Here is a 22,190-nt window from a genome sequence, read left to right as displayed (position 1 = left end):
GAGGGGACGACCGCCGGCCGAGCACCGGCCGCGCCGCCTCTATATAAGCGCCGCCTGGGCTGATCCCCGCAAACGGCGCGGAGCGCGGCGACTCCTCCTCCGACGGCGCCGCCAAACGGAGCTCCTGCCCGCCCCCAGCCGGCCCGCCCCCCGCCCGGCACAGACGCTCCAGGCAGCCGCTCAAGTTGGACGGCGCGACCGCAGAAGCCCGCTGCAGATCCGCGCCCGCTCTCGCAGCCTCCTGCGCCTCAGCCGCGGAACCTCCCGTCTCCGGCTCACCGGACCCCTCCGGGCGCAGCGGCCTCCTCCCGCCCCACTTTCGGCGGAGCCGCCTCTGGGTTGCAGCGCTGCAGCGAGCGAAGATCCGAGAGGGTCGCCTTCGGGAGGGAGCCCAATTTTGCCGCACCCGCCGGGCGTTCCTCCGTCTGGGCTTCATCCAAGCGGAAAGGGGCGCCCGCCTCTCCGTCTGAACACCCCACTCTTCGGCGGGCAGCAACGCGCGATCCGTGCAGCGTCTGGCTCGCCTCCCCCGCGCGCCCGGACGAGTCTGTGTCCCCGAGTCCAATCCGGCCGCCTTCCCGTGCGGCGCTTCCGACGGCTGCGGTCCGTCCCCGGCGCGCAAGATGCTGATCGGCGGCTTCGAGCTGCTCTCTGCGCTGGCCACCGCCGCCGCCTGCCTGGCCTCGCTGACGCTGCTGCTGGCCGTCTCGCAGCAACTGTGGCAGCTGCGCTGGGCCGCCACGCGCGACAAGAGCTGCAAACTGCCCATCCCCAAGGGCACCATGGGCTTCCCGCTGGTGGGCGAGACCTTCCACTGGCTGCTGCAGGTAAGCGCTGCCGGCGCCGGGTGTCCGCGGCGGGAGGGAGAGGCGCGTCGGGGACTGGCCGGCCCAAGAGCCGGGCGATCCTAGCGGGGAAGGAGGCGGCGGTATCCCCGGCTATGCCCGGCCTGATGCTTTGCAATGTTGGAAGCGGCCCTCCGTCCAGCCCTCTCCTCGGCGACTCCTGCCCGGAGGGAGACGGGCCGGCCGTAGGGTGGGGGGAGGCTCGCCCCTTCCAGGCTCCAACCAACAGGTAAGGCTGAGGAGCCCGGGCGGAATCGTGGGACGGTCTGTGTTTTTTTCCCGCCAGCGCTTTCCCTGTCCTTCCCTGCCGCCGCCGCCCCTCCCTTCCCCTGCCCTCCCCTCCCGGGCAAAGCGCAGCGAGGGATTCCCTCTCGGCCGCCCAGCTTCAGCGCGAGCCCAGCGCTCTTTCCGCCACCGCCGCCGCCGCAGAAAGGCCGCCCCCACTCGGGGTTCAGCCCACGCGGTTTGCGCCAAGCGGCACAGCCGCGAGCCTCAGAGTTTGGCGGGGAGTCCTCGAGACTTTCCTCTCTCCCCACTCCGTCCTCCTATGGCGGGACCGCTAATCCACCCCCCCCCCCCGCGCACACACACACTCTCTGCCCGCGGGACTCAGGCGGCCGCGCGGATCAGCGCCTGTCTGCACGTTCGGGAGGGACTCGAATTCCTTCTTGTATCCCCGTCGCTCTGCTAGGAAGCAGAAGGAAAATCGAAAGCCCAATTCTGCGGGGCGCTGGAGATGTTATCCTTTCCTCATCTGCAGCCCCCTCACCAATGAATTGTGCCTCAAAGAGACCGAAGGACCCCCCTCCCAAGTCTCCCCCTCCCCAGCATTGAAAGAGTTAAGCGCCGTCCCTCACAGGGACTATTTTAAAAAGAAATTTATCAGATTCTTTACAAGGGGCGCCGAGAAAGGGGCTCTCCCTCTTCCTCAAGGCTCCATCCAGGGAAGAAAAAAAAAGTCTAGGGCTAAAAATAAATTTTAAAAAAAGTATAAATCGGAGTCCGCCGAAACCTTCCCACATAAAGGTGCCCTTTGTACAAGGATGGAAATATTGCACAAATAACCCTTTATTAATGCCACTAAAAGCACTTTTAATTATATTTACGCAGATCAAGACACCGGGGCACCTGAATAGTTGAACTTCACAACTGGGCTTTTGTTTTGTTTTTTTAAGCCCCCCCACCCCAACCCCTCCCCGACCCCAACTCTCTGCCTCTCAGAGACCCTGTGCCGGGAAAGCGGGGCGCCTCTTTGGCTGCAAAGGCGCATGGAGCCTCTGCGGCGTTGCTTCCAAAACGCGTGGGGGGAAATATACCCTCCTCTTTCTAGCTCCGAAAATGGGCAGGAGGACCCCGCGGGAGGTCCAGATGCCCCCTTCCCCTCGGGTTGCTTGCGGCTCTTTCCCTCCCTCCCTCCCCTGGATAACCCACGCCAGCATCTGGGAAAGTGATCAGGGGTCCCGTTCTCGTCCCGCGCTTAGCCAGAGATACTTGGCGTGGGTTATTCGTCCTCCGTGGAAAGGAGGGCTCGCAGGGGAGACGGAAGAGGCTGATTCAGCCCCCCTTAGTCTTAATCTAAGAAACCAAATCCCTGCCACTGCTCCAGGGTTTCGGTTCTCTGGAGCCTGCCCTCCGTTGAGGGGATCCCGGCTCAGGTAGCCTCAGTCTGGGGGACCACGGTCTCCTCCCCTTCACCTGGCCATCTCTGGGCGGGAGAGGCATTTTGTCCCTCGGCCCAAATGAGAGCTTACCTTCAGTGTCAGGGAACTTGAGAGGCGCCTATTAGATAGGCTTTAGTTGGAGTGCAGGGGGTGGTCTCGATGGCCTTGGGGACCCCTCCTCACTCTATTGTGCCGCCTTACTCGCGAAGGAATGGGGGGACTCTGTTCGTTGCCTCCGACGCAGCAAAGCAGAAAGATTGCCCCCTCCTCCCCGACCGGGGGTGTCAATAAAAGGGGCGCCCACTATTTGCATTCCGGATCCTGCCTGCACTTCGACGACCCCAAAACCAACCGCTGGAGATTTGGACGCCCACCCCGGCAGCGGAGGGAGCTCCCTCCTTCCCCGGGAAGGGCGATCCGGACTCTGCTTGAACACAGGCGGCCGAGGGGAGCCCGCTGCCTCCAGGCATCGCTAGTTGCGCGGGGAATGCCTGGTGCAACAAGACGGTGTGTTTGTCTGTGAGTGTGCGCGCACGCGCAGGCCTTCGGCGTCCTAGACTTAGTAACCAGAAGCTCTTTTGGACAGCAGTTAAAATCAGCCCTCGGACCACCGTGAAGGAGCTGGCGACCCCTTTGCCCGTTTTAAGGCTCGGCTGCATCCACACAATTCGCTAAACGCTTTTGAGTTCGGGATCCCAAAACTCTCTTCCCCGGTTCCGTGAATCTGTCCTCAAGCCAAGCAACCGTCTGGCTCAGAGTTCCCGTGACCCTCCGACTCGGATCGGAGGCTAGCGCTTTTGCGCCTTCGTTTGCTTTCCAGCAGCGTTGGCAGGCGGTGGGGAGGGGGCTAAGCAGAAGTAGCAAAGCCTCAGTTAAGGAAGGTGAAAGTCCCGCGCCTGACGTTTCCCACCGACTTTTGGCCACGCGGGACGGCCCAAGAAATCCGACCCACCCAAAGTCACGAACAGAAGCCCTGTTTTCCACGCGCCGGACTTACACCCGTAGCCAGGCGTTCCCCTTTCCTTTCCCGCACAGTTTAATCTTTGATACCCAAGCATCCCCGTGCGTGTGAACAGATGGAAGTGGGCGAAAGATACGGCTGAGCACGCAAGGGGGGCTTTTGGGCAGGACCCCCGTCGCTTCAGCAGCCTTTTGCAGCCACCGCGCGGCTCCCGTCCCGCTCTCCGTCCTCCGGGGGAAGGCCACAAGTTCAGCCCCCTCACCCGGGCGCTTAAAAGGCGGACCGGAGACGGCCGGAGCTCTGCTGGCGACCCCGGATCTCCCGCTTCCCCGGCTCCGGGCTGCACTGCAAAGTCGGGGGAGGCGGGGGTCGGGGGAGCTGCCAGGCTGAGCGGCCGCGCCTCCTCTTGCAGGGCCCCGGGTTCCAGTCCTCGCGGCGGGAGAGGTACGGCAACGTCTTCAAGACCCACCTGCTGGGGCGGCCGCTGATCCGCGTGACGGGCGCCGAGAACGTGCGCAAGATCCTGATGGGCGAGCACAGCCTGGTCAGCACCGAGTGGCCGCGCAGCACCCGCCAGCTCCTGGGCCCCAACACCGTGGCCAACTCCATCGGCGACGTCCACCGGCACAAGCGGAAGGTAAGGGCTGCGCGCGGCCTCTGGGCGTCCGCAGAGGGCCTGGCGGGAGCGCTCGGCAGCGGGGCGGGGACAGGCAGGGGGCGCCGGCTCTGGGATGCGCCTGCGAGGGATTGAAAGCGGCGATGCATGGGGGGGGGAGCCCTTTGCCCCGCTCCGGGAATTCGGGAGACGAGGATGGGCCTCGGGGTCCCGGACCTCGGGGGCTCCTTGGGGAGGGCAGGGAGGCTGCCTTGCAGAGCGCCGGCGGGCCTTCCCTCCGGGGATCTGGGGGTGGTGGTGGGAGAGAAGGCTCGCGGCGAACTGCGGCCGGCCAGGCGGCTGGTTCGCCTCGACCTTGCCGGCGGCACGTGCCGAGGTTGAACTCTAGCAACCCTCGGGGGGGGGGGACTTCCGACGGGCGGGGCTGCGCAAGGGCCAGAGCGATGCTCCCCTCCCTGCCCGCCGCTCGCTCGCCCGCCCTGCTGGCGGCTGAAGGAGCGGCTCCCGCTGAAGTGGGGGTGGGGGGTCTTTGCTAGAGAGGGGTATAAAGAGAGGGGTGGTCGCACCGTTCCGGGAAAAGGGCTCCTGCATCTCTAGAATCCCGGGGTCTTCCTCGTCGCTTAGTAGGAGGGTCAACCTCCCAGTTTTCTTATCCAGGGAAAATGCCATTAAAGCCCCCTCCCCACCCCTTTCGAAGTCAGCCGTTCCCAGCAGATTCAGCTAAATTCCCCCCCCCAAGGGGGTTCTAGGAAAGGTGTGGAGGGGGAGGGGGAAGGGGAGGGCTAGTGAAGGGACAAAGAACTGTAAAATGGAGGCGTGTCCCCCCCACCTTTAGCCTGCTACCCCCCCCTCCAACCTTGCATCTCTAGGAAGCAGGAGTCTGCTGATGAGATGCAAGGGAACTCTAAGGCATGTGCAGAGTTCAGATCTTCTCTCCCAACCACACCCTTGCCCCCCCCCCCGCTTCCTCTCACCCTAAAATATGAAAGATATCCTAGCCAAGCCGCCCCCCCTAAGGATTTGTCCATAGATTTGAAGGTTGCCTCCCCCCCATCTGCCCACACTCTCTGCATCCCCTGCCCGGAGGATTCCACCAATGTCTTCCCTGTTCCTGGACTAGAGTCTGTTCTTGACTCTTGGGGAAGGGGGGGAGTCGCCCCAGAGGCTCAATGTTTGGCCCTTTCCTTGTGGACAGAAGAATGGGCTGGTTGGGGGTCTGGACTGGGGGGGCAGCAACTCTATGAGCTTTGTTCCTAGGGCAGCCTTAGGGCCCCTCCTGCGCCAAGGCCTGCCCTTCCCCTTCCCAGCAGCCTCAGGCACCAGCCCAGCCACTTAGGCAACCTTTAGGGGACCCCAGCCTTAGCCCCCTCTTTGAGAAAACTGCACCCCCAACGGTCTGGCTGACTTTGAATGCCACTACAGCTCGTCCTTGAATTACGACCATTTGTTTGGCGATTGTTCAAAGTTATGGCTTCGCTGGATGAATGCTCCTTACCCCTGGTCCTCAAAGTTATGGCGGTTGCAGTGTCACTATGGTCACAGGTATCTGCCCACCCTTACAGCTCTTGGGGTGCTTCAACTCCCTTGCCTGTCCCCCCCCCCCAATCTACCTCAGCCGTTCTGGCCGCCCTGCATGGTGACCCTGTTCAGTGGCATCACGGGGGCTTCGGAGAAGCTCTGGGGCAGCAGCGCCCCCCCTCCCCCCAGTTGTGTCTCGGAGTGCCCTTAGGTCAAGTGGCCGGAAGGGAAAAGATGGGGAGGAGGTGGGTGGGGAGTTCGAAAGGAGGCAGCCATTAACCTTGGAAGAAAGGAGGCAGGGAGGGGGCCGGGGAGGGGCAAGCTGGGAATACCTTGGATGGGGACTGCTGGGTTTTTTAATTTATTTATATTTATTTATTAAATTTGTCTGCTGCTCCTCCTCGTCTAGTCATGAGGCCATTGCTAAGTGAGGCAGTCGCGCTTTGTGACTGCTTTGCTTAGTGATGGAACTTCCGATTCCAATTACCCCCATTAATTGAGGACCACTTGTGCAGAGCACATTCACCATCCTCTCTTCAAGACCCTCTGCAAGAACAGGTAGTCCTCGACTTATGACCACAATTGAGCCCCAGATTTCGGTTGCTAAGCGAGATTTTGCTCCATTTTAAGACCTCTCTTCCCTCAGTTGTCACGTGAATCCCTGCTGTTGTTAAATGAGACACAGGTTGTTAAGCAAATCTGGCTTTTCATTGTTGTCTTTGCTTGTCAGAAGGTCGCAAAAGGGGATCACGCGACCCTGGGACACTGCGACCGTCATAAATAGGAGTCAGTTGCCGAGGGTCTGAATTTTGATCTCTTGATTGTGGAGATGCTGTGTGAAAAATGGCCATCAGTCACTTCTTTCCCTGTTGTAACTTGGAATGTGCCCTAAGCGAATGCTTGTAAGGAATTCAGTTTTTTTTCCTGACGGCAGCATTGTGGTCACCTGAATCAGGTGTGCTGGGCTAATTCACCCCAGAGGCCTTTTTGCCCGGGCTGATTTTCTGCCGGATGCCAGTCCTGGGCTTGCCCTGGAGGGAGAGATTGCCTCCTTACTTGGACCCGCATTTCCTGGGGTATCTGGACTCCTGGCCTTCTCTCGCCAGCCCTGCCTGCTTGCTCCATTGCTGTTGGCAGGTCAATGCTCCGAGGTTGGCTGAGAAGTGCCCCAAAAGTGCCCGCCTGTCTTGGTTCAGCTGCTAAATCCTGGCCGGCTCCTTCGAAGCCCCGGATTCGCCCTCAGGCCTCAAAGAAATTGCAGCTCAGGAGCCGCTGTCTGTTGTCCTCTGAGCTGCCAGCAGGGCTGCTCTTGACTTTTGTGTGATGTCTCCCTTAACAACACACGTTGCGTAGAGTCCGGCCGAATCACCTGCAGCCAGCAAGTGGAGGGGGCGATTTGCTTGGTGCCAGTCTGGACCGGGAAGTCTGCTGTCTCCCAGGGGCCTCTTCCCCCTCCTCCCCAGCACAAGGGAGGCTCCTCCGAGGCCTCCAGCAAAGGCTCGGGGCCCGCGCATACCTGGCGTGCTCGGCACATCCGGCGGCCCAGACAGCAGCCGGGCAAGAATGCTCCGCTGGAGGACAGGCGCAAAGCTGGGAAATATCCGGTTTTCATTCCAGGCTGGGAGAGTCGGAGTTGCCCCGTCTCTCTACCCGGAATGAACTTGGTAGCTGTGCGTGGTGGGTGCACCCCTCCCCCCTTTGCTTGAGAAGATTAGGAGGGTTTCCCCAAAGGAGCAGAAAGAGGGGAAGTGGCTTGGCATCTGGGGAGGGGCCCTTTGAGTCTGGCATTCGGGCTTCTGAGGAAGGAGAGTCCAGCCTCTGCTGCCCCTCCCCTCCCCTCCTATTCTATCCCCTTCCCTCTGCACGCTCACTCCCTTCTAGCACTGATGGTGTTACCCAGTAGGGTAATGAAACATTTGCAAGAACATAACCAAGCTCAGAGACCACCACAATCATTCTCCTCCTCCTCCTCCTCCTCTTCTTCTCTATTCTTCCTTCTCCCTCCTTCCTCCCCCCCCATTCCCCCTATCCCCCATCAGGAGCAATTTCTCTCTCTCTTTCTCTCTGTTCTTCGGCTCCCGCTGTGCCACATTTGGGCCTCTGAATGCCAAAGGAGGAAGTGAGGCTCTCTGGCACCATTGCCACCAAGAGGGAGCAGCTGCTGGTGGCCCTCAGAGTCATGCCATCTGGACTTGCTGGTGGCTCCATTCCTTTCTCTGCCAGGATGGCAGAGGCAAAACCTGCCTGGTATCCCTCCTTTGCACCCAGACGTCCCTCCCCCCCACCCCTCAGGAGGCAAATTCCTACAGCCAAGGCCAACATGTGGAAGAGACATCAAGAATCAGCTAGGAAAAACCACCACTGTCTCTGCCAGCTTGGTGGGGACTTTCTCAGCATAATTCTCAAATGAAGTACAAAAATGCAGGCGCTCATGTTGGTGATTTTTTGAATCGGGTCTGAACTGGCAAACAGTTGCAATCGGGAAGCCGCCTTTTCCACCCTTCTGTGCCCTGCTGCCTGCCTCAGAGATGGTCCTGGGTGTCAATGCCAGGATCTGAGAAGCTACGTGGCAATCTGGGCATCGCTCTTTCTGGGCCTCTCAGATCCTGAGGTCTAGTCCCTTGAAGAGTGACTTGGGCAGCCTTGGGAGTGAGGGGAGGGCTGATGCAGAGGCTGGCATCAGGGCAAGGAACGGTTGAAGTGTCAAAAGTTGGCAGTGGGAAAGCGCGAGATCCAACGGCCTGGGAGGGGGGCATTGTGGGTTCCACGGGGCGCCCCCTCCTCGAAACTCCCCCGGGACGGGACAGGTTTCCTTGTTCCGGAGTTCCAACGGCCGGTCCGGCGATCCAAGTCGGAGTTAAGACGATGCAGCCCGCGAGACGTTCCCCTCCTGTCCCCCACGCCTCTACGCGAAGAGGGGGAGCCGTGGGCGTTTGGGCCCGTTTCTGGGGGCTCGCGCGCTGCCTCCAGCTGGGAAGCGGTTGGAGCGCAGGGAGGGAGGTCGCTAGAGGGCGCCGGGCGTCAGCCGCCGCGGGATTTCTCTCGGGGAAGCCCGCCGGCCTTGCGCGAGTCGGGCGGGGAGCTCGGGGGTCGCCCCCTCGGAGCCAGGCAGCCCCCCGCCCGCCGCCTCGTCCTGACTCAGCCGGGCCTCCGCCCGAGAACCAGCGGGCCGTCTTCGCAGCTGCCGGCCCGCCGTCCAGTGCCGCAGCCGCAGAGCCTGAGCCGGGCTCCTTCCTTTCGCCGCCCCTTTCCCCGGAGCTTGGCTCCCGTGGAGGCCGGCCGGAGCACGACGGCTGCTATTCCCACGGAAGAGATCCTCTGTGCATGGGCAGAGGCTTTTTTCAAGAGGCCACTGGACTTTCTGGTTTTTCTTTGAAGACGTTTCTCTTCTCATCCCAGAAGCTTCTTCAGCTCAGACTGGGATGGTGGGGAGTGGAAAGATCCAGTCAGAGCTGAAGAAGCTTCTGGGATGAGAAGAGAAACGTCTTCAAAAGAAAGAAAAACAACAAAAAAGTCCAGTGGCCTCCTGAAAAAGCCCCTTTGGGACAACCAGGACTGGATGACTGAGAAGACTGGCTGGCTACAGACTTTCACACCAAAGTTGGAACTTGCAAGTCAACCTCTTGGAACGGGGGTGGGTGGGCGTGGTGGGTTGGCCTCCCGTGCAAAGACTCCCGGGGGGCAGCCGATCCCCTCCCAGGACCCTCCTCTTCTTCATTTGTTTGAGGGCGGCCGGGGCTGCGGAGCCTCTGGAGCCTGACTTGTGAAGCAACCATTGTTAGTGCGGGGCCGGGAAAACCCCGGGGCTGTTATTTGACTAAACAAAACGTTCGCGAGAGGCGCCTCGCATTTGAAATGCAGGGCAGCGTCCAGGAAACCAGCATTTTGCACACCGGTTCCCCCCTGCTCTGCGCGCGTGTGTAAAAAACGCCCACATTTGCAGCTGGGAAGACAGGCCGAGCAGCGAGGTCGAATTAGAGCCCCCTCCCTCCTTCCCTCCCCCCTCGAGGTGAGCCGATGCCAGCGCCCCGCCTGACCTTGGCGCGTGCTCCCTGCTGCTGGAGCCGGAGGGCGGGGGAGGGCGGGGGAGGGCGGGGGGCTCCGGCCCGGCTCTGCACGTGTAAGTTAATCAAAAGTAAGCAAACACTCTTTTTCCGCCTGGCCCCTGGGAGGAGGGGGAGGCTGTCAGTTGGCAGGCGGCAGCCCCACCGGCCCTCCCGGCTGCTCCGGGAGATGCTACTAGGTGGACCTGCCTCCCCCCTGCTAGCGAGGCCCCCTGGCAGTTTACCTTGGCAGAGGAGGCGGCGGGAGGCGCGAGGCTCTCTGGGCCAAGGCTGGCTGTGCAAGCAGGAGGGGGCAGACGTTGCCTGGACCCTCGCAGGGGATGGAAGCCCAGACGGTGGCCAAGCTGGTCATCCCCAGAGACACCTGGATGCCATAAGCAGCTGTCGCCCGCCCTGGTCGCACCAGAGGAGGCATGCAAAGGAAGGCCAATGCCCCGATCTAGAACCCCTCACAAGCTTTGTCAGGGTCAGTGGGGCTCTCTGAGCTTGGTGGCTTCCTTGCAGGCGGTTCATTGTTCATCAGGACACTGATGCTGTTATCTAGTTGGGCAATGAAACGTCTGCAAGAAAACCACCAACCTCAGAGAGCACCAGGGACCCCACAGTCCTCCTCCCCTCCTCCCTGCAAACCCCCCTCTGCTCTAGCACTGATGATGTTACCCAGCTTGCATCATGAAACGTCTGCAGGAAAACCACCAAGCCCAGAGACCCCCAAGGGCCCCACCAGTCCACCTGAGCTACAGAGGTTCTCCTTAGTTCCTCTGTCTGGGAGTTTGGATGCAGCCACCCCGCCAGCCACCCCCTCCAGCTCTCCTTTTCATCTGTAAGGCCAAACAAGACAGATTGGTTCAGGGCCATAAATGGCACCCAGCTCAGGGGCAGAAATGGGATATGCCCTGGTTTGGGCATCACCCTCTGTATGTCAAACAAATACGGTAATTACCTTGGTTTACATTTAAGCCATTGACCACGTTGTGGAAGCCACAGTGGTTGAGTGTCTGGGACCACTAAACCCAGGCAGGCGGGGAGGGTTGCCTCCTGCAGAGATTGAAAATCCTCGATAATCCAACAAAGAGTTCTGAGAATGCTTGCCAGGAAGTCTCCCTGCTCCATCGGCCCCTTGGAAAAACACTGAACAGAGAATGACAGAGTTTGAAGGGACCTATTTATTTATTTATTTATTGGTTCGATTTATATGCCGCCCTTCTCCGGAGACTCAGGGCGGATTACAAAGCATTAAGCAATAGCCTTCATACTTTTGTATATACCTGCTTAGTAGGGCTTTTGGCCCCCCCTAAGTGGTGTTCTTGTTTTATACAAAATCAGCTTATTGGCCCCACAATCCGGGTCCTCATTTTACCTACCTCGGAAGGATGGAAGGCTGAGTCAACTTTGAGCCTGGTGAGAATTGAACTCGCGGTAATTGCAGGCAGCTGGTAGCTAAATACTATTTTAACAGTAGTTTAAGTCCACTGCACCACCAGGCTCCTTCACCTAAGAACAGGGGTGAAATCCAGCAGGTTCTGACAGGTTCTGGAGAACCGGTAGCAGAAATTTTGAGCAGTTCGGAGAACCGGCAAATACCACCTCTGGCTGGTCCCAGAGTGGGGTGGGAATGGGGATTTTGCAATATCCTTCCCCTGACATGCCCACCAAGCCATGCCCACAGAACCAGTAGTAAAGAAATTTGGATTTCACCACTGCTTGGAGGTCTTCCAGTCCAACCTCTGCCCATGGCAGGAGATCCTATATCATTCTGGACTTCCTTTGGGTTTGATGGGATGGATACAGGTGATCATAGAAAGAATAACAGAATAACATAACAGAATATGGGAGTTAGAAGGTACCTTGGAGGTCATCTAGTCCAACCCCCTGCTAAAGCAGCGAGACCCTATAGTACCATTTCAGCCAAATGGCTGTCTTAGTTTCTTTGGAAAAACTTCCAGTGTTGGAGCAAGCAACTTCTGGAGTTCCACTGGCTAATAGTTCTCACTTTGCTCTGCTTTCCCCCCCTGGGCCTTGGGGTGGGTGGTGGGGGTGATACTGCTGGAGTTGGGGGGGGGGGACGACAATCGTGAACCATGAAATGGCATCACAGTGACGACCAGGTAAACCTCTTCCTTCTTAACCCAATGCTCTCCCCTGTCTGCACTTCAGGTGTTCTCCAAAATATTCAGCCACGAAGCTCTGGAAAGTTACCTCCCCAAGATCCGGCTGGTGATTCAAGAGACCCTGAGAGCCTGGGGCAGGAACCCCGACCCCATCAACGTCTACCACGAAGCCCAGAAGCTCACTTTCCATATGGCCATCCGGGTCCTTCTGGGGTTCCGAATCCCAGATGGGGAGCTCAGCCAGATGTTTGAAGTTTACCAGCAATTCGTGGAGAACGTCTTCTCTTTACCTGTGGACCTGCCCTTCAGTGGCTACCGTAAGGTAAGAAAGGGCTCCATCAGGGTGGGGCAGAAACCCAGGTGCTTCGCCTGTGCTGGGCCACCTCATGGCCTTATTAAGAAGAAGGACATTTGCGAGTCTCTCTCTGCCCAAAATACCCACCGGAAAGTGTGGCCCAACCCTGGTAGAAGGTAGCATCCTATGACGCATCTCCTGATGGATCCAAGGGGGAGGAAATTGGGTGGGGCATTTTGGTTCTTGTAGTTTAGATGCTTTTAGGGTGGGGTGGGGGGGTCCAATCTTGGCAACTTTAAGACTGGTGGACTTCGACTCCCAGAATTCTCCAGCTATGCCACTAGAATCCCCCAGAATTCCCTGGCTAAGTCCACAACTCTTAAAGCTTGCAAGATTGGACCCCCCCTGTTTTAGAGGGTTCGACCCACAACAGATGTCTAACTACTGCCCCATTGAGAGCCCTGCAGATGTGGCTGGGGATTCTGGGACATCAAGCCTCAACGCAGTCGGAGGGTGTGGGAGTGACGTGATCCTGGATGTCCTTTTCGTAGGGGATCCGTGCGAGGGAGATTTTGCAGAAGGGCTTGGAAAAAGCCATCCGGGAAAAGCTGCAGAACTCACAAGGCAAAGACTACCTGGATGCCCTCGACCTCCTGATCGAAAGCGGCAAGGAACACGGCAAGGAGCTGACCATGCAAGAGCTGAAGGTATCAATCCCTGGGCCAGGCAGGTGGCAGGCGGCACTTCTCTCTGTCACCACTGGGGGCGCTAGACTCCCCTTTTCTGCTCAATGCTAGACCAGGATGCACAGAGTAGAGTAGAGTAGAGTAGAGTAGAGTAGAGTAGAGTAGAATAGAATAGAATAGAATAGAATAGAATAGAATAGAATAGAATAGAATAGAATAGAATAGAATAGAATAGAATAGAATAGTGGAATGGAACGGAATGGAGCAGAACGGAACAGAACAGAACAGAACAGAACAGAACAGAATAACAGAGCTGGAAGGGACCTTGTAGGTCATCTAGTCCAACCCCCTGCTTAGGCAGGAGACCCTACCTATTCTATTCCAGACAAGTACCTGTCCACTCTTAAAAACCTGCTATGATGGAGCACCCAAACTTCTGGAGGCAATTTCTGTTCCATTGGTTAATTGTTTTCACTGTTAGGAAGTTTCTCCTTATTTCTAGGTTGCTTCTCTCCTTATTTATTTATTTATTATTTATTTATTAGATTTTTATACCGCCCCCTCTCCCGAAGGACTCGGGGCGGTGCACAGCCAAAGTTAAAAAACATACAATATAAACAATTAAAATACGTTTAAAACAGAATTAAATCTAAAATGGCTCCCCAATTTAAAATGCCTTACCCATACCCCTATAAAAAGACGAATTTAAAATTTAAAAATTTAAAATTTCCACCTTTAAAAAGGGGGAAGATTTAGGCCAGGCCAGCTTGATAAAATAGAAAAGTCTTAAGCGCGCGGCGGAAGGTGCGCAGATCCGGGATCCTACGTATCTCCGGGGGGAGCTCGTTCCAAATCGTAGGTGCCCCCACAGAGAAGGCTCTCCCCCTAGGGGCCGACAGCCGACATTGTTTGGCCGACGGCACCCGGAGGAGCCCCTCTCTATGGGAGCGTACTGGCCGGTGGGAGGCTATTGGTGGTAGCAGGCGGTCCCGTAAATAACCAGGTCCTAAGCCATGGAGCGCTTTAAAGGTGATAACCAGAACCTTGAAGCGCACTCGGAAGACCACCGGGAGCCAGTGCAGCTCGCGCAGGAGAGGTGTCACATGGGAACTCCATGTCGCTCCCATCACCACCCGCGCGGGCCGCACTCTGCGCCAGTTGGAGCCTCCGAGTGCACCTCAAGGGGAGCCCCATGTAGAGAGCGTTGCAGTAATCCAGACGAGAAGTAACGAGGGCATGGGTGACTGTGTGTAGGGAGTCCCGATCTAGATAGGGACGCAACTGGCGGATCAGGCGAACCTGATGAAAAATCCTCCCGGACACGGCCGTCACATGCTCTTCTAACGACAGCCGTGAATCCAGGAGGACACCCAAGTTGCGAGCCCTATCCGTGGGGGCCAATGATTCGCCCCCAATAGTCAGCGATGGCATTAGCTGACTATATCGGGACGTCGGAAACCACAGCCACTCGGTCTTGGATGGGTTGAGCCTGAGCCTGTTCCTCCCCATCCAGATCCGTACGGCCTCCAGGCACTGGGACATCACTTCAAGGGCATCGTTGGGGTGATCCGGGGTGGAGATGTACAGCTGGGTGTCGTCAGCGTACTGATGGTACTCCACCCCAAAACCACGGATGATCTCGCCCAGCGGCTTTACATAAATGTTGAACAAAAGGGGCGAGAGGACCGATCCCTGCGGCACCCCACATATGAGGGGCCTCGGGGTCGACCTCTGCCCCCCTGTCAACACAGACTGCGACCGGTCGGAGAGAAAGGAGGAGAACCACCTTAGTACGGTGCCTCCCACCCCCAACTCTTCCAACCGGTGCAGCATGATACCATGGTCGATGGTATCAAAAGCCGCTGAGAGATCTAACAGGACCAGGACAGAGGAGCAGCCCCTGTCCCGAGCCCTCCAGAGATCATCAACCAACGCGACCAATGCCGTTTCCGTGCTGTACCCAGGCCTGAAACCCGACTGGAACGGATCCAGATACGACGCTTCATCCAGGTACTGGGGAAGCTGTCCCGCAACCACACTCTCAACAACCTTCGCCACAAAACGAAGGTTGGAGACTGGACGATAATTAGCCAATATTGCCGGGTCCAGGGAAGGCTTCTTGAGGAGGGGCCTCACCACCGCCTCCTTAAGGGCGGCGGGGAAGACACCCTCACCCAATGAAGCATTTATAATCCCCTGGAGCCAGCCTCGCGTCACCTCCCGGGAAGCCAGCACTAACCAGGAGGGACACGGGTCCAACAAACATGTGGTCGCGTTCAATCTACCCAGAATCCTGTCCACGTCATCTGGGGTCACAGGATCAAACTCATCCCAGATAACAGTCTCAAGACCTGCCTCCGTCACTCTCGGTGGATCTACCCAGTCAGAGTCCAGACCTTCCCGAATCTGAGTGATTTTGTCATACAGATACTGAACAAAGTCCTCGGCTCTTCCCTCCAAGGGGTCCTCCCGCGCTTCCTGGTGGAGCAGGGAGCGGGTCACCCTAAACAGGGCGGCCGGGCAATTATCTGATGACGCAATAAGAGCAGCAAAATGCGTACATTTTGCTGCTTTTATCGCCACTAGGTAAGTCCTAATATGGGATCTAACCAGTGTCCGGTCCGATTCAGAAAGACTAGCTCTCCAACTACTCTCTAGGCGTCTTTTCCGGCGCTTCATCTCCCTCAGCTCCTCGGTAAACCAAGGAGCAAGGCGAGATCCGCGCCGGGTCAGAGGCCGCAAAGGCCCGACTCGATCCAGGGCCCCAGCGGCCGCCCTATCCCAGGCGGCCACTAGGTCTCCAGTCGAGGCGTGAGCCAGAACCTCAGGAATTGGCCCAAGCTCCGTCTGGAACCTATCGGGTTCCATCAGGCGCCTGGGGCGGTACCATCTTATCGGTTCCGCCTCCCTGCAGCGGGGTGCCGCGGTACGAAGGTCAAGGCGAAGGAGAGAGTGATCCGACCATGACAAGGGCTCGATGACTACATCCCCTATCTCAAGATCACTCAACCACTGTCCAGAGACAAAAAGCAAGTCCAGTGTGTTTCCCCCAGTGTGCGTAGGGCCATGAATTAGTTGGGTCAGATCCATGGCCGTCATGGAAGCCATGAACTCCCGAGCCACCTCAGACGTCTCGCCCACGGACGGCAGGTTGAAATCCCCCATGACCATAAGTCTGGGGGTATCAACCGCCACCGCAGCAATAACGTTGAGTAGCTCAGGCAGGGTTGCTGCCACGCGGCAGGGAGCCAGGTACGTGATCAGCAAGCCCATCTGAACCCCATGGCCCCACTCCTTGATTAGTTTCCATCCATTGTTCCTTGTCCTGCCTTCAGGCTCTTTGGCGAATAGGTGGACCCTCTCCTCTTTGTGGGAGCCCCTCAAATTCTTGACTACTGCTCTCATGTCACCCCTAGTCCTTCTTTTCTCTAGACCGGCCACCTCTAAACCCGGCTGCAACCGTCCTTCCTATGTTTTAGTCTCCAGGCCTTTAATCATCTTAGTTGCTCTTCTCTGCCCTTTTTCCAAAGTCTCAACATTTTGTTTTGTAATGTGGGAACCAAAACTAGTATTCCAGGTGTGGCCTTACTAAGGTTTTTTAAAGCAGTACTAATACTTCACGTGATTATAACTCTATGCCTCTGTTTATACAACCAAGGATTGTATTTGCTTTTTTGGCTGCTGTTGCGCACGGCTGGCTCATATTCAGTTGATTGTCCACTAGGACTCCAAGGTCCCTTTCACAGGGACTGTTTTTGAGCCCGGTCTCGCCTAATCTGTACTTGGACCATTGGTTTTTCCTGCCCAGGTGTAAAACCTTGCTTTTCTCCACATTAAACTTCATGTTGTTGGCTAGGATAACATCCAGTAGCTTTGCTCTTTAGGAGCTCACGCAGCCTCTCTTTGCCCTAGGATGGCACCCTGGAGCTGATCTTCGCTGCCTATGCCACCACCGCCAGTGCCAGCACCTCTCTGATTATGCAGCTGCTGAAGCATCCGGCGGTCCTGGAGAAACTTCGCGAAGAGCTGAGGACCAAGGGCCTGTTGCACAACGGCTGCCTCTGCGAGGGGGCCCTTCAGCTGGAGACTGTCCACAGCCTCCAGTACCTGGACTGTGTCATCAAGGAGGTGCTCCGGCTTTTCACCCCCATTTCGGGCGGGTACCGGACGGTGCTGCAGACCTTTGAGCTGGATGTGAGTAAGAGGACCTTGCGTGAAGCCCCCTCCCCTGGAGGTTCGAGGTCAGCGTTTCTCAACCTTTGGCCCTTCAATTCCCCAGCAGCCAAGAACAAAGTCCACACCTCTTAAAGGAGCCAAGGTTGAGAAACACTGTTCTAGGTTTACACAATTTGGGAGACAAGTCCCAATTTGGAAGGGTCATGACCCCATGGCCTCCCCTGCACCCTGGGATTGCATTGCTTTAATTGGGTGGCAAAATGATCAATACTTAGCAGGGCAAAAATATTTCTCAGAGAGATAATAGGAGCAGGAGGATGCTAATGTGACTGCTGGGAGGCAAACAGGAAAACCTTAATCCAGGGGTGAAATCCAGCAGGTTCTGACAGGTTCTGGAGAACCAGTAGCGGAAATTTTGAGCAGTTCGGAGAACCGGCAAATACCACCTCTGGCTGGCCCCAGAGTGGGGTGGGAATGTAGATTTTGCAATATCCTTCCCCTGCCACGCCCACCAAGCCACGCCCACAGAACCGGTAGTAAAAAAAATTGAATTTCACCACTGCCTTAATCCCAAATCAACAATTTTGGTCCATTTCTGAGGGTCTCCAGAGAGTTTGGAGAGATGAAAGTGGTTTCTAATGGCTCCCACCCTTTTCCTCACCGTCAACCTATAAAGGGCCTGGTGGCTCAGCAGACTGATAGCACTGTAATTTAACACCAGCTGCCTGCAATTACTGTAAGTTCGAATCTCGCCAGGCTCAAGGTTGACTCAGCCTTCCATCCTTTCTAAGGTAGGTAAATTGAGGACCCAGATTGTGGGGGCAATAAGCTGACTTTGTATAAATATACAAAAGGATGAAGGCTATTGCTGAGCACATTGTAAGCCGCCCTGAGTCTCCGGAGAAGGGCGGCATATAAATCAAATTAAAAAAAAAACAAAAAACCAATTGAGAAGCTCAAGGCTGATGGCTGAAGCTGCAGAAGCCGCAGAAGGTCTGAAGTCCAAGCTGTTGGACCTGCCCCTCCCAAAGGGGGGTTGTGGGTTGCAACCTCTGGGTCAGGTGCCAGAAGTCAGGAGCCAGGATAGAGTTCAAAAGTACTATGAATCTATTTCATCTTCCTAAACGCGAGAATCTGATTCTACTGATGGTCAAGGCAAATTGGTGCCAGAGAAGAGTCAAGGGACACCAAGGCAGGCTGGACTGATGATGTACTTGATGTGGTCTTTGGGCTGATCCTGGTCATCTCCTTACAGCAGCTGCTTTCCTACTTGGCGACTTTAAGACTTGTGAACTTCAACTTCCAACTGGTTGAGGAATTCTGGGAGTTGAAGTCCACAAGTCTTAAAGTCGCCAACATTGGAGACCCCGTCCTACCCTCTGGCCAGGCTGCCCTTTTGTCTATTTCTGGGGCTTATTCATTGATTTCCATGAAAAGTGCTTCTTATGCAACAATAAAAATGATTTGCTGAATGGTGGTTGAGATGAGTGCCTTGTAAATGATCTTTTAAACAACATCTGTAAGTGTACAAAATACTCGGATTCTTTTGAGTTCCTTTTGGAAGGGAACTTTTCATTTTGGGCTCGAGGGCTGCTGTCTCTCCTCTTGAAGCCAAGGGAGAAACCTAGAAGGAGGTGGGCTTAGAAGGACCCCTCCTGAAATACGGAGTTCTCAGAGGCGTCAGGATTTGGGCGGCTGCAGATGCATCATTGTGGAACCCAACACTCTAAATCTGGATAAGAGAAATGAGGGCTAGAGCCAGATGTTGGGATGACATCTGGATGACTCATGATGGAATTTCCACGGAGCAAAACAAATTTCACCGCTTGGTTGCTCCAGTCCGCAGAGTTCATCAAAGATCAAAGGCTGGTCGGTGTCCTTCTCAACGGGGCCAGCAGATGGCAGATGCAGTGGGCTGGACATCTCTTTCTTGGCAAAGCAAACCACGCATATACAAACAGTGAACAAACCCCCCTCCCTTCTAGCACTGATGATGTTACCTAGTTGGGTCATGAAGTGTCTGAAAGAAAACCACCAAGCTCAGAGAGTACCAAGGACCCCAAGTTCCTCCTCCTCCTCCTCCTCCTCCTCCTCCTCCTCCTCCTCCTCCTCCTCCTCCTCCTCCTCCTCCTCCTCCTCCTCCTCCTCCTCCTCCTCCTTCTAGCACTATTGATGTTCCCTACTTGGGCCATGAGATGTCTGATGGTCTGTGTGCATGGGACATCTCGAATTTCCTAGGACTTGGGGTTCCCCTAAATCAGACCCTTCTGTAGCAGCGTTCTAGAATAGCCCTGGTGCATCTTGAACCTTGTGAGGGACTCTCTGTCTCTCTGTGCCCCCCCCCCCTGACAATCCGTCTCCTGTTTCTCCAGGGCTTCCAGATCCCCAAAGGATGGAGCATCATGTACAGCATCCGAGACACTCATGACACGGCTCCTGTCTTCAAAGATGTGGATGTCTTTGACCCCGATCGCTTTGGCCGGGAGCGCAGCGAAGACAAAGATGGCCGCTTCCACTACCTGCCCTTCGGCGGAGGGGTACGGACCTGTCTCGGCAAACATCTGGCCAAGCTGTTCCTCAAAGTGTTGGCCATTGAGCTGGCCAGCACGAGCCGATTTGAACTGGCCACCAGGACTTTCCCTCCGGTGACCCTGGTGCCCGTGGTCCACCCGGTCGATGGACTCAAGGTCAAATTTTTTGGACTCGATTCAAATCAGAACGAAATCTTGACAGAGAGAGAGGCCATGTTGGGGGCCACCGTGTAGGCCGAAGGCTTCTCTGGGCTGACGAGGGTGAAGCGACTGGAACGGAGAAGGGGAAGGAAGAAGCTCGACCCACCACTGATGACGGAGAAGGGCTGACCTTGGTGGACACATTCGGCAAAGCCTTCTCCAGTGAATATGCCAAAAACTGTGGGGGTGTTTTACTCTGGGGGTGAACAGTGGATTTCTCCTCCGTGGCTTCTGTTCGGTTTTGTGTTTGAACACCGGCGAAAAGCGAATTGTGTTGACCATAATCAGCGTATGTATGTGTGTATATACACTTACTTTCAAGTGTTAATCAGGCAGTGTCATCCCACAGTAGTTGGGAACTCTTCTTGTCTTTGCTATTCAAAGTGGCCGAGGGAATCCCCAAGTGGGCCCGGGTACAAAGTCTTCGAGCCCGTGGGGCACGAGGGTGGGAAGGAGCCCTCCCTGCAGGCATGCTTGGGCTCAGGCATAAGGACAACATCCAGGAGGGGAGGGGATCAGGAAGATGGCTGGGGAAGCCCCACATTTTTGGCCAGGCAGAAGACTCAGCCGGGGGTTTCGAGGCATATTTCGCAAAGCTTTGAGGAGGGGCCTGGAGTTCTGCTGCCATCACTTCTCTTCCTCCGAAGCTGCCAAAAGGCGAGTTTTTCTCTATCCTGGTGTGGAAAATAAAGGCTGTGGATTCTGAGCTTCTCTGCTGGAGAAAGCTCTTGGGTCGTCTTCTCTGTGGCCCTCAGTTCCAGGGCCAGCCCCATCTTCTGAAGAAGGCCACGCCTGGGCCATGATCCCAGAAGGTCCTTTGAGGCTGTCAGTTGCTGCTTTCTTGCTTTCCTTGTGTCCCTGCAAGCCCCCCTCCACAGAGAGACTGGGAAGCCTTCAGTCCCAAGACCGGAAGTTGTTCCTTTGCCAGAAGTGGCTCCAGAAGATTTCTGACAAGGGAATTTTATATCTCTGTCCCCGAGTTGTCCTTGGTGCTCTCTGAGCTGGGCTGTTTTCTTACAGATATTTCATTACCTAACTAGGTAACATCATCACTGCTAGTAGGGAGTGGGGTTTGCTCATAAATGCTCTCTACTAGCATTTTACCTAGTTTGGTAAAATGAAACGTCTGCAAGAAAACAACCAAGGACTCCTCATTTCAACCCCGAGCTACAAATATTCTCCTTTATTGGTCTATCCATATACATGCGTGCATTTCATTTAGTCCGGGATAACGCCTGTTTGATTGACCGCTCCTAGCTAATATAACTTGACTAAAAAAAAAAGAAAAATTAAAAAGTTACTGCAGTGGATTTGCAGAATGAAGCACTTTCGAGACTCGGAATCTGTGTTTGTCTTGTGTTCCTTTTGATTGCTTAGCACAGTTCCCGTTGGCGCTATTATTTTATACAAGAAAAGTGGTGGGCTCGTTTTGTCTGAGTTTATAAACTATAAGTATTATTTTTGTTATTAAGTCAGAATGGATATTTAGTATAATAATGTTGTTGTCTCAAATGTGTGTTATTTAGTAAAATATGAATGATTCCACCGTTTTGCTTTTTTCTTTCATTCTTTGTGGCAAACTTGTCTGTCGAGAGAAAATAAGACGGTTAGCATGGAGTCACACCAGGGGGTGGGGTGGGGGGGGCTGGCGGGTGGGCGGGGGAGGGGGCCCCGGAAGCTCTTTTGTGTGATTCCCTTCAGCACAAACCTTGTGCAGAATTGGCCCCTGGCACTTCCCATGAGCTGTGTTGAGTTTAATATTAAAATAAATAAGCACCTGTTGTGTGGGGATATATCTCGGTGCTGTGTGTCTTGTGTCCTGTGGCTTTTGATGTGTCTGTAATACGGGGGTCAGTTCACCCGACCGACCCTCCCTTTCCAGCCTTCCCCTTGGCCAGGAAAAGTCCCAGGGTGCCACGTCTCTGTCTGTGTCCAGGTGCCACCTGGGGGGGGGGGTCGCAAGTGGCCAAGGACATCTTTGTGGGTGGATCTGCACCTGTGACCAGGGGTGGGGGGTGGGGAGGGAAGCATCGTGTTTTGTGTGATCTTATTAAAAAAATAATCCATGTGGCTATTTTATAGATTTTCATCATCATCATCATCATCATCATCATCATCATCATCATCATCATCTTAATAAAAAAAATGAATGTAACCCCTTTTGTGTCATTGGTTCTTGGACTTGTACTGCTGCAATGTGGGAGAAGACCCTGGAGATCTCCCCTGAACTTGCAAGGAGATCCAATCTGTGATCCTAAAGGAAGTCAACCCCGACTGTCCTTTGGAAGGGCAGATGCTGAAGCTGAAGCGCAAATGTTTTGGCCACTTGATGAGAAGAGAGGAAGAACTCCTTGGAGAAGACTGGGAGGTTGGGAGAGATGGGAGGCCAAAGGAGGAGGGGACGGCAGAGGAGGAGATGGTTAGGTAGGGTCATCAACGCAACAAATGTGGATTTGGACAAACTGCAGGAGACAGTGGAGGATGGTATGTGTGTGTGTGTGTTTGTGTCTGGTGTGCTGTGGTTC

The 22,190-nt window shown here is 55.7% G+C and overlaps 1 protein-coding gene across 2 annotated transcripts; it reads left to right on the top strand.

Moving 5' to 3' along the window:
• The first annotated feature begins 591 nt into the window (after positions 1-591).
• CYP26B1 (cytochrome P450 family 26 subfamily B member 1) lies at positions 592-20,086 on the top strand. 2 transcript variants are annotated; one of them, XM_070948275.1, is made up of 6 exons: positions 592-827; positions 3,880-4,104; positions 11,823-12,098; positions 12,623-12,778; positions 16,670-16,951; positions 19,306-20,086. In XM_070948275.1, exons 1-6 carry the CDS (start codon positions 624-626, stop codon positions 19,696-19,698), a joined length of 1,536 nt encoding a protein of 511 aa, XP_070804376.1. In that variant the 5' UTR covers positions 592-623; the 3' UTR covers positions 19,699-20,086. The 2 variants fall into 2 exon arrangements, with proteins under 2 accessions (XP_070804376.1, XP_070804377.1); XM_070948276.1 differs by lacking the exon at positions 3,880-4,104.
• The last annotated feature ends 2,104 nt before the right edge of the window (positions 20,087-22,190 follow it).

The sequence above is a fragment of the Pituophis catenifer genome, unplaced genomic scaffold (genome assembly GCF_029215685.1).
Source record: "Pituophis catenifer annectens isolate HBS135680 unplaced genomic scaffold, rPitCat1.0.hap2 SCAF_8, whole genome shotgun sequence".
NCBI classification, from domain to species: Eukaryota; Metazoa; Chordata; class Lepidosauria; order Squamata; family Colubridae; genus Pituophis; species Pituophis catenifer.
The sequence above is the reverse complement of the archived record's forward strand: the minus strand, read 5'-3'. Positions and strand labels throughout refer to the sequence as shown.

Bases quoted from the DNA above. Each gene is read 5' to 3' on its own strand.
- CYP26B1 (XM_070948275.1), top strand. From the start codon at position 624: ATGCTGATCGGCGGCTTCGAGCTGCTCTCTGCGCTGGCCACCGCCGCC. The intron at 828-3,879 runs GTAAGCGCTGCC...CTCCTCTTGCAG, and splicing joins CCTTCCACTGGCTGCTGCAG to GGCCCCGGGTTCCAGTCCTC. The intron at 12,779-16,669 runs GTATCAATCCCT...TCTTTGCCCTAG, and splicing joins TGACCATGCAAGAGCTGAAG to GATGGCACCCTGGAGCTGAT.